This window comes from Betta splendens, chromosome 4, assembly GCF_900634795.4.
Source record: "Betta splendens chromosome 4, fBetSpl5.4, whole genome shotgun sequence".
NCBI lineage: Eukaryota > Metazoa > Chordata > Actinopteri > Anabantiformes > Osphronemidae > Betta > Betta splendens.
Genome location: NC_040884.2, coordinates 2,515,972 through 2,527,218, shown reverse-complemented (window position 1 = coordinate 2,527,218; position 11,247 = coordinate 2,515,972). Strand labels below are relative to the sequence as shown.

The 11,247-nt window shown below is 47.5% G+C and overlaps 1 protein-coding gene across 8 annotated transcripts in view; it reads left to right on the top strand.

The window, feature by feature from the left end:
• The window catches only part of LOC114853799 (transcription factor Sox-2-like), a 191,967-nt gene that overhangs the window by 158,475 nt on the left and 22,245 nt on the right, over positions 1 to 11,247 (top strand). For 4 of the 8 annotated variants that reach the window (XM_055508586.1, XM_055508585.1, XM_055508583.1 and 1 more), the window contains 2 exons: positions 1,508 to 1,790; positions 3,938 to 7,185. In XM_055508586.1, coding sequence (XP_055364561.1) covers positions 5,303 to 6,271 — 969 coding nt within the window. In that variant the 5' untranslated portion in view covers positions 1,508 to 1,790; positions 3,938 to 5,302 and the 3' untranslated portion in view covers positions 6,272 to 7,185. Of the gene's footprint in view, positions 1 to 1,507; positions 1,791 to 2,473; positions 2,751 to 3,937; positions 7,186 to 7,393; positions 7,483 to 11,247 lie in introns of those variants that run through there. The other 4 variants (XR_008694626.1, XR_005897661.2, XR_005897662.2 and 1 more) reach the window with 3 other exon arrangements.

The window sequence follows — 11,247 nt, the reverse complement described above, 5'->3', positions numbered from 1 at the left end:
TGTCTGTTGTTTGTCTGGATCTTAGACGTGTGATGCTGTGCGTTTTGAACAAATGTCAAGAGTTTCACTCTCCAATCCAAAGTTCTTAAAGCGTTGCTTTAGTAAACAAAGTGAGTATTTACTCAGCCTCGTTCAGTTCGGCTCTTTTTTACTTTTTAACACCCTCCGTGTGACATTGTGAGACGCGAGGCCTCGCTGTTAATCCACTGCATGTGTGTCGATATACACATGTTGGGGGTATAAGGCTGCAGCGGGGGATAATGGTTACAGAAGGAGACTGATTCTGGGAGTGTGTAGCTATGAAAGATGCCAGACGAGGGGAAATGGGATTCTTTGCTCCCCTCTCCTCACCTTCCCTGCCCTCTATTATTCCCCTTTGTCCTCCTCCCCCTCGTCCTCGCATCTGGAACCCCTGTATCTCCTGCAGCTGTACCCTCACACCCCCTCGGCCCCTGTGATAGACAGGGTGTCCTCACCTTGCACTGATCACTGACATCCAATATGTTTGGCTTGGGATCATCCCCTGTGTGTCTATTGTGCCTTCCCTTAAAAGCTTTATTGATTAGCCCTGAGTTAATTACAAATTACATCAACCGTGGGCAGGCGGAGGTGACTCGCACGGCGTCCGGATCCGTCCAGGAGACACACACCTGCGCCGCGTCTCGGCCTCGGGTCACATTAGTGCACCTGATGTGTCACCCGTTAACATCCACGCGTTGGTGACATTTCACAGGGGCTTATCTACGCGTTGAGGGCGTGCGGCGCCGTCTGAGGGACGCGAGGAAAAGTCTGGAATTAAAAACAGGAGGTTTTGCAAGACACGGAGCACATGCACCAGAATACTTAAATGTCTCACACTGCAAAATAAGGGATTGCGGCAAAAGCACCACAGACCTGAGGAGGTTAAGGAATTCTGAAACTCTAGCACCTGACCTGCCGTACCCCCCCCCCACCCCCCCCCCCCCCCCCTAAAAAAACACCCAACCTGTCAGGCATTCTTATTATATTATTATTGCTAATAATAATGCCTCTCTTCCTTTTCATGCCGTGTCACTTTCTCTTTGACATTGCCGTATACTTTGTGCAAAAAGGAGAACGGAGCGAAAAAATCTTTATCAAATCCCCATTCTGCGGCTTTCAATAAGGCAGGCCATTACCTCACTGGCGCTTTTGTTCGGCCTATACAAGAGAGAACAAAATGGTTATTCAGGAGGACGCTTTAGATTTTTATTGTGGGCTCGCTATTCACAAAGAGCACCGTTATTGTATTAAAAGAACCATCTGTGGCAGAAACAATGGCTTCAAATTATCTGTGAATACCCAGTGAACAAAATATAAAGCTTTTTCCTGCTCATTATGTGGGCTAAGCTAGGGGGTGGAAGATAGGAGAGGAGAGGCATAGACTTTGCTATAACTGACTTTTGTTGTTCTTGCTTGCATTCTTCTTCTTTTAAATCGGCCCCCTTTTCACATTGTGTGTCGCCATAAACGGCTTTTCTTGTTGCAGGGCGAGCGGAGGGAAGACAGCGCAGCTCCAGACGGCGCCGGGGCTCCGCGGGGCTGCACGGCGGCCGAGGCGCGCGGGCTGGGCGGATGGAGGCGGCGCACGGACGCACGGACGGACGGGGCTCGGGCTGCCGCTCCACACCCGCTGCTCTGCGGCCGGCGACGGGAGCCGAGCCCGGGCAGACCTGGGCTCTCGCCGGGACGCGCTCGCGGAGGAAGAGCGAAATGGCATCCGCTTGAGTTCGTGCCATGAAGGCGAGAGGAAGACAAGTCCCAGACTGGCAGTAAGTCGGAGTGGAGAGGAGACGCCGGGGTGTGTGGCTGCGTATGTTAGTTGTGGTGTGTGCGCGCAAGTGTGCGTGTGTTTGTGTGTTAAACATACACAGCTGAGGAATGACACCGCATGGCATCACGAGCTTCACTCACTGTCTGTTGCTCGTCGCAGGCTCCGTAAAAATATTATAAGTGCAGTTTATTATTTTTCCTTCTTTTGATATTTAAACCTAAATAATATAAATTAGTTTTACAAATTAAATTCAAAGTGTTTATTTTAGATTTCCGTGCTTTTTATCATCTTAACAAAGACCTTTTTTTACTCTCTGAACGTCATGTTTTAAATCAGTGATAGCTGCCGTTTTACTATTTTCATGTTGTAGTAGTTTGGCGTGTTTAAAACCTAATACGTCGCCCGATGTTGCGCTTAACCTCATATTTATATATTAAAACATTTTTATAATATAATTGTGCAATTTTATAATTGCACTAAAGCAAGTGTCTATTCATTGAATATATTAAAAATGAACTAAAAGTCAGATCATAGCAGACTATTCTTTTCTAATTTCTCTACTCCTTTACTAATGTCTTCACGTGTTTCTTTTATTCCCACCCTTATTTTTATTTTGTAAATATTGTCTTATATGTTTTCCATAAATATCCTCGCTCGGGTATTAATAATGTTATGATAAAGTCTTCCTGGCCGAGTCTCCAGCCTCTGGTTACGGCCCCTAGTGGCAAGAATAGACACGCTTATTGTGATTCCACCTGACGTCCGTCTCTGTCGTTGCCACGGCTTGGTTTCACTTTCTCTGGGTTAGTTTTTATTTATTGTGTCGTGCGTTTATTTCAGTAATATTGGCGTTGGCGTCGTAGCTCGAGGCAGGGTTTTATTTGCGTTGTGTTACTTTTTGGTTACGGGGCATCTGACGCTGCTCAGTTGTATGGAGTAAAGCTCGTTTCTCCTTGTATTTCGTTGCTCTTTTGGTGTCTTGTTTTTGCACAGATCATATCACCTACATTTGTGCGAGCACAAAACCTGTATTTTGATATCACAGCGTGCCCCTGGCTCTATTTCTGTCTATCCCAACCTGGTGTAGCAGGAGGGGGCTTACAAGTGGTCCGAGGGAGCCGCCCTGCTAGTTTCTCCTGTTTTTTGTCAAACAACGACTTTAATTCAAAATGATTGTGAATGCAGGGCCATTCCCGGCTGGCTGGGGCCTGCTTTCAGAGAGCTGCAGGGCCCCGCTGTTCCTTTATTATCATAAGCAGATTAGAGGTAGCGGGGAACACACTCAGATGCAGATAGCAGCCGAGCGGCCCATTTCAACCTTGCATTATAATGGACCAAACTGCATGTGTCGCCTCTCGCAGCCTATTAAGCACAAGATGAATCTTATGTAAGGTTGCCGGGGCCGGCATAATGAGATCACGGGGGCTCCGCTCCTCCATTTATTATCAAATGACTAAACAAAATAATAAGGCTTGATCTATTCACTTTCAATTATAATTTAATCTGGAGGCAGGAATTTAAATTAAATTATTTCAGGTGTATGTACTTGATCTATCTTTAATTACTGGGAATGTCTGCTTGTCGATCCAGACAGGCAGATGCGTGGCTTCACTTTTAGTCCTACAGTTGTTGGGTAATAAATACATTTAAAATTACATGTTGCCGCTACTGTTGTGCCTTTAACGGAACGTCTAAAAGCAGCCACTCTTCTCTCCTGCCCTCTTTGGGAAAACCTGAGCAGGCTTTGGGGTTCGTGCGCGCAGTTCTCCGTTCGTCCAGTAGGCGGCGCTGGTGCCACGCTGCAGGACGATTTGCCATCCAGATGGAGGCTCAGAAAAAACATGCAAAAACAAGTGGCACCAACACACCCAACCCCCAAAAACTTTAGTCGTACTGCACATTAGATTTACATGAGTGGATGAGTTGGCTTTAAATACACTTCCGACGGTTCTGTGCTGAATTAATCTCGGTCTGGTGTCTTTAATCCATGAATCTAGTGAAGCAGGTGGAGCCTTCGTTTTTATTCGCACTAATTGTCTGACGGGCTTGTCCCTGGTTTTATGAAAGATCTGCGCCTTTTGTGCAAACACACTTTATCTCAAAATATTCCTCACCTCCATTTCTGCACCCTCGTGTCCCCCGTAGGCCGAGCCCCCACCCCGTCCCTACAAAAGCCTAACAACAACAGCAGCACTGTGGCAGTGGAAGTGAAGTGGAGTTGAGTCTTTGTCCGGACAGATGTAGCGACAACATCCCAAACAAAAACCGCTTATTTGTGGTGAGATGAGCCCGTCTGCCTTCTGTGTGTTGACATTCAACTTCACTAAACAAAAGAACTGGGGGAAACATCTTGGATTACCTTTCCTCTTTTCAAGCTTAAAAACCAGCCGTGGCTTCCCCCTCCTCCTCACGCACACCCTCACGCGCACACCGCCGCCATTCAACGCTTTGAGTTCGCTAACAAAGTTTATTTAAGTGTCGTTATGTTATTGGGGCGGTAAGTGGGGGAATTAGTGACTTTTTTGGCTGTGAACAGCAGCAGAGTCACGGGCCGTGACATCATGTCAGAACAATAAACCCGATGATATTGACGCCACCAAAGTCAACAGGTGACGAATTTGGATAATTTGGCGTTCAGTTTATTTTGTAAAGAGTAAACGTTGCTCGTTGGCGATTTTAAGCAGCGTGGCTCATTAGACAATAAATAGAAACATTAAATAATTACCGTATTATTTTTAGGAAAGTTTCTTCTACTAGTTTACTTGCAAGACGCCACTTTTCATAATTTCCCAATAGCATGCGTCTATGGAACTTTCCAGGTGCTTCTCCCTCTGAAAATGATCATGGAGCGCAATCATATGTATACACTCAGAGAAATGTCTCTATAAGGCTGGAAATAGTAAATATGTGCTCTGTATCTGCTCCTACGGCCGCGCGTGCTCGGAGGGGGAGCAGAGCAGACCCCGCCTCTTTATGCTAATTAAGGTCTCCCATTGGCGTGTCAGGGGAGCAGGCCGGCTGTGATTGGCCAGGTCGAAGCCATTTATTCTCTGACAGCCCCGTCACATGAATGGTTGTCTATTAACTTGTCCAAAAACTATCTGGAGTTGTCAAGGCTCAGGCGGACAGAGGCGAAAAAGTACAGTTTGTTGATGCTTTTTCGGAGAAGCCACGGGAGAAGTTTTGTGGACACAACATAGCAGGGATCTATTGGGAGAAAGCTCTCTGTCACACACACGCAGACACACACGGTCGCAGGCACACACTCTGACACACACTCGCTGAGAGGGAGTGCGTTTGGAGACGCGGCTTGGCGCTCGTTGTTTTTTCCTTTTTTGTTTTATTTTTTTGTAGCCACAGAAAAGTTGCCGAGAAGATCGACAGGTAACACTCAGCCGCAGCCCGCGCGCCTCGCTGTCCTGCCTCTGGCTTGTGGAGTTTGTTTCTGTGTGTGTGTGTGTGTGTGTGTTTTTCCTTCTGCTCGGGAGCTCCCACTCAACGCTGTTCCTGATGTATAACATGATGGAGACTGAACTGAAGCCCCAAGCTCCCCAGACCAACCCGGGGGGCACGGGCACCACCAACACGTCCGGCACCGGCAACAACCAGAAGAACAGCCAGGAGCGGGTCAAGAGACCCATGAACGCGTTCATGGTGTGGTCCCGGGGCCAGAGGAGGAAGATGGCGCAAGAAAACCCCAAAATGCACAACTCGGAGATTAGCAAGAGACTGGGGGCCGAGTGGAAACTTCTGTCGGAGAGCGAGAAGAGACCCTTCATCGACGAAGCCAAGAGGCTGCGGGCCCTGCACATGAAGGAGCACCCGGATTACAAATACCGGCCCCGGCGAAAAACCAAGACCCTCATGAAGAAGGACAAGTACACCTTGCCCGGCGGACTGCTCGCTCCCGGAGGAAACGGGATGGGCACGGGAGTCGGTGTGGGAGTGGGGGGCGGACTGGGCGGCGGCGTGAACCAGCGCATGGACAGCTACGCGGCGCACATGAACGGCTGGACCAACGGCGGCTACGGCATGATGCAGGAGCAGCTGAGCTACCAGCACCCGGGGCTGAACGCGCACAACCCGGGCCAGATGCAGTCCATGCACCGCTACGACATGAGCGCCCTGCAGTACAACACCATGACCAGCTCCCAGAGCTACATGAACGGCTCCCCCACATACTCCATGTCCTACTCCCAGCAGAGCACGCCGGGCATGACCGCCCTGGGCTCCATGGGGCCCTCCTCGGTGGTGAAGTCCGAGTCCAGCAGCTCCAGCCCGCCCGTCGTCACCTCCTCGTCCCACCGGGCCGCCCCGGGCTGCCAAAGCGGGGATCTGAGGGACATGATCAGCATGTACCTGCCCGGGGCGGAGGTCAGCGAGCAGAGCGCCCAGACCCGGCTACACATGTCCGGCCACTACCAGAGCGCCGTGCCCGGGACGACGATCAACGGCACGCTGCCGCTGACGCACATGTAAGAGACGCGGAGCGGCGCGGAGCGGAGCGGAGCGGAGCGCGGCGAGCGCGACCAGCGAACTTTTATAAGAGAAACTGTGGACTACTGAACGTCGGACTATTTTTGTACAGAAAATTTCGGGGTGGGAAAAGTTGTATAGAAGTCTCCGGGACAAGGACACACGACCCTTTTTCTTTGGTTTATTTTAAGGAAGCTCTAGGAGCGGTAGGAGATCCCATCTTCTCTGCTGGATAAGGTTTGGAAGACTAGAAAGTGGGAATCGCAATCAAATGTTTTATTATTGCAAAACACCTTTTGTACAGTATTTATCAAAGAAACATTACAATCAGTTGAAATTGTTTGTTAAACTGCAAGAGGTTGCGTTTTTCTTTTCTTCTTTTTATATAAAACTGCTCCAGTTCTGCAGAAAAATATTAAAAGTGAGAAATGGCAGAACTGGGAATTATATGGGAGCGATGAGTTAATGCTCCTTTTATTACTGCAAACACTGGAAAGAAAAGGGACATAAACCAAGCAGGTAATGCTGTTCTTCATTTGAGGTCAATATTACTAAACATTTTTTTTTGTCAAAATAAGACAATTGTTTCTCATACAGTTTTAAAGATAGGTTGTTAATTTATATTTCCGTCTCCCACTATTCATCTGTTAGACATATGATGCCTGTGCTCTTTATTTTCTAATTGATTTGTACAATTTCTGTATATTTACTGTGATATTTTAAGTTTTATTTCAAAAAAATTCATTCCCGTAGATGTCTTTTAAAATTTGTGGCCTGTACGCAGAAGCCAACCACTCCATGTATATATATATACCGGAACTAATACCATCCTTATAACAGTTACAATTTCAGCTGAGTATATTTTTTTTCAATATGCAGTTTGAAATGAATAAATTTTGGAAATTTGGATACTTGAATTCGTATGAGTTTTGATTTTTGTTTTCCTGTTTTCATCACATTTTGAGTTGTCACCCGTTCCTTTCTGCTCACGTTATTTGCTGTAAATCCAACACGGGTTTCTTGATATAACATGGTGCATTTAATCCAAACAATAAGAGTTTATGGGAGCTTGTTCTCCCGTCTCTCAGCCTGTGCATCGTGGTTAACCACGTTTCTATTTTCTAGTTCCTGCCGATGGCCCCGTCAAGACACAGTTTGTTTCCTGTTTCCTAAAAGGGGGAAGAGTTTTCCACCAAAATGCTCAACATCCCCAGGTATAGACCTGCTGTTTCTCCTCTTCTATAAGCACAAAAGTAAAAAATAAATAGACGGAAACGAACCAGTGCTGCGCTTGAATCCTAAATTGTGCGTGAATCTATTTTATTTTGCAATTAATTTCAGTACATTATAATCTGCGTCTTGGAATCTGGGCCTGCTTTTATAGCACGCTAGATTGAAGGAGGATCAATGAGGCAGCGCCAAAGGCTTGTTGTGCGTGTGTGTTTTTTTTAATAAATGAGCATAAATCACAGTTATTAGCCTGATTCACTTCCTGTAGATTTATGTAAACCGGCGGGAGAATTTATGTCAGTGGTGGATTTTTATTAAAAGACTCTTGACGGTAACAGCTGTATATCTGGATATTTACGAGCATTTACAGCGGCCTAAACTCCAGAGTCATGATGCTTTAGCGTTTCCTCTTGTTTGGTCTCATCTAATAATTTGTGGCATTTTTCCTCCATTTTTGACGCTTTCTCTGCTGGTTCCCTTTTTCTCCTTTAAATCCCAGAGTTGTCTTATCAGCCTAAATGTCCAATTAGGCCTAAATTGAAGGTGAGCCCTCTTGAAAGGAGTCAGGCGAGCGGGACGGGCCTGGGTGCGTTTTCTCTCTCTCTGTGTAATAGCTGCAGAGTGTCGAGTGTGGTCATCTCAATTTAATGTTTAATCAAACGGGCCCGCAGTTTCCCCGTTAACCCCGGTTCTCACGGTTCAAGCTCTCCGGTGACTCTCGGTGCAAACCACCACCACCTCGTTCTCCACACACGCACACAGAAGCGGTTTCCAACATGCGCCTCTCTGCCAACCAGGCCGCTATAATAGTCCTTATGATGAGCTAACAGCTCGCTGTGAATTTAACTAACGGTTTTAAATCTGGTGGAGCGTGTGTGTGTGTGTGTGTGTGTGTGTGTGTGTGTGTGTGTGTGTGTGCGCGCGCGCGCGCGCAGTGAGGTAGATTAGGGCAGTTGTGTCTTGCAGGCTGGGTCCCGGGGGACCTGAGCTCACATTAACCGGCAGATGAATATTTGAAGAGGCCCCTCGGTATTTATTCGTCCACTCATCCCTCCCTCCCCTCGCTCCTCTCCTCTCCCCCTCCCTCGTTCTCCCTCTCAAGAGGTCAAAGGATCGTTGGTTGCCCTATTAATTATTGATCCGAGCAGCTGAATTGGATGTAATAGCCGAGAACACTGATGATAAACAAATTGTTTCTCAAAGGTCGGACGTGTATAGGCGCATTAAACCTATTTTGCCGTTTTACCGTGATCACCAGGCCCCGAAGGCCCCGCGAAATTAGGATTTTTTTCCCGGCTGAGCGTTGGAGCTTTGATGTGGTGGAAAATCTTTATGAATTGATGCAGACAATGCTCGATGTATTTGAAGATCAACTTATATTTTCAGTGCTGGATCAAAAAAGGCTGCAGCTTATTTGTAACGCCTGTAAAGGTGGATGTTGACGCTATCGAGGCCCAGGCTGCTTTTAAACCTGAAAACAAAACCAGGGCTCGTGAAACTGACGCAGCATGTCACCTTCTGGTTATTACTTGAAAAAATGATTAAGACGGAAGAAAACCTTAATTAAATCCCGTGTTTACCTTTGCTCCATATCTTGCTCTAATGCCTAAAATATAGATAGGCTTTGTTAATTGGCTGCTGCGGAGCGCTGACAAACTAGGACACGGTCAGTGTTCCCTCTGAAAACACTGATATCGTTTTATCTCGGTGGAAAAATATTAGCCCTCATTTCACCCCTGCGCTTTCCAAAATGTGATCTAATCTCGGAGGCGCTCCAGTTCAAACCTTAAATAAAGGCGCCGCAGAGGGACTCGAGTGTCCAGAACGCTTCGCCTTGTTTTGTGGTGAGGCTAGAACAGCGCGGAACCCACCGTGACGCTTGGGGGGGGGGGGGGGGGTCCCGCTAAATGCCTCTGATTATGATTTCATCCTAAAGAACTAATGCCCCGTTGGAAGCAGACACACAGGTGTGTTTCGTGTGACGTAGGTGAAGGAGGAGGCCCGGTGACGGCGCTCCCCCGTCCTTTCATCCACCCACGCAGCCGCAGCCAACCACCACCCCCCCATCACCCGCCTGCCTCTGTGGCTGTCGCAGCTCGGGGATGTTTGGACTGCAACAGGTGGTGAGCGCGCGTCTCCGCTCTTTTTCGCCCCCGGTAAAAAAAGAAATCTCCCTGATGTTATCTAACCTGGCGTGTGGATACGGAGCTGCAGGCCTCAGGCTTTCAAGTGGCCTTTATCATAATGTTTAAGTGTTTTGCTGGGCAGGTGCTAAAATGACCGCAAATGGTTCAAGTTGGGCTATGTAAAAGAAAATGCCGTTTATTTAAGGCTTCCGGCGGGTCGTGAACCCTTTCTTGGGCGTGAGGTGTGTCAGGAGGTCACATATTAAACTGCCTCAACAGGGGAAGATGCTGCTAGTTCACGACGCGACCGCGGGGTTGGCTGGTGCGTCGCAGCGCCCGATTCCCAAGTGCTGCGTTTGTTGTTGACATTATATGGGTTTTTAAATTAGGCCAGATGCCCCCGCCCCGCCGCGCACGCCCTCCACAACTCACACATTCGCGCACAGGCACAAACAAAACGGGCTTAGTGGCCTATAATCCCACAAGAGCCACTTTCCTTTTTCACCACGTTGCAGATAATAAGGAGGAGGGGGCATGACGTCACCCACACGAAGTGGTCCACTTGTCCTTTATGCGTTTCCTGCTTAGTTTACTTCACTATGTTGTCTTTATAACATTAAGGTAACTGCATTTTTTAGAACATAACTAACCGTCATGTATTTGAATAGACTTTAAATAATGAATCATTAATAAAATTTACAACCAAAATTATATGTTACTTAATTATTTATGTTTCTTTAATAGAAAATTATTTATGGTTCTTTTAATAGAAAACAAAATCGGTATTTTTACGCCACTAATAACAAAATACGCCACTAGTCTAACTGTATATTTGTCCTTGTGTGCGTCTTGTAAATAAAATCCGTGTGTTGTTTCTTTGGCCAATCTAGTGCAGACAGCTTCTGTGTGAAGATGCGGGCTCCTGTGCCACGAGGACGCAGATCAGATAAAACCCCCGTAGGCGTAAAAAGTTCTCCCGGTCTGTCTGGAACTCCGCGTCTCTGAGTCCGCCGCTCAGAACGCCTGGAAACGCGTTTCAATAGCAGCGCCGCGGAGAGTTGTGATGTGCGTGCGTGCGTGCGTGTGCGCCATTGTAGAATAGAGGGACTGAATGGCAGCCAGTAGCCTGCTGATCTAGCGCAGGTGCAGGGAAGGGAAACGGGCGGTGTGTGAGGAGGGGGTCCTCTCTCGCTCTCTCGCTCACACACTCGCTCCCATTGAATGGGACCACACACTGACACGGACCAGCATGCCATCAGTCTCGCGCTGCTCTCAGGCCTGCATTCTCCGGGGTTCGAAGCCTCTGCGACACCAGGCCTCACCACCACACCCAGCTCCGTCCTCCCCCTTTCTCCCCCACCACGTCACCAGCAGCTTGAGCGCCATTTATCAACTCTGCTCACTGATGCTGACAGCTTTATAGAGTGGCATCATTAAAGAAACGCTCCATTTGACTGCAGACAAACAACGTACAATGCGGATAATTTTTAATTGCATTCTAGCTGCTGCACTGAACTATGCCAATTTCTACATAGCTCAGATATTAAATCCTCATAAGTCAGAACATTAACGTAAAAATTCCCATGATGTGTTACTGTGATAGACTAATCCCCATCTTTACTA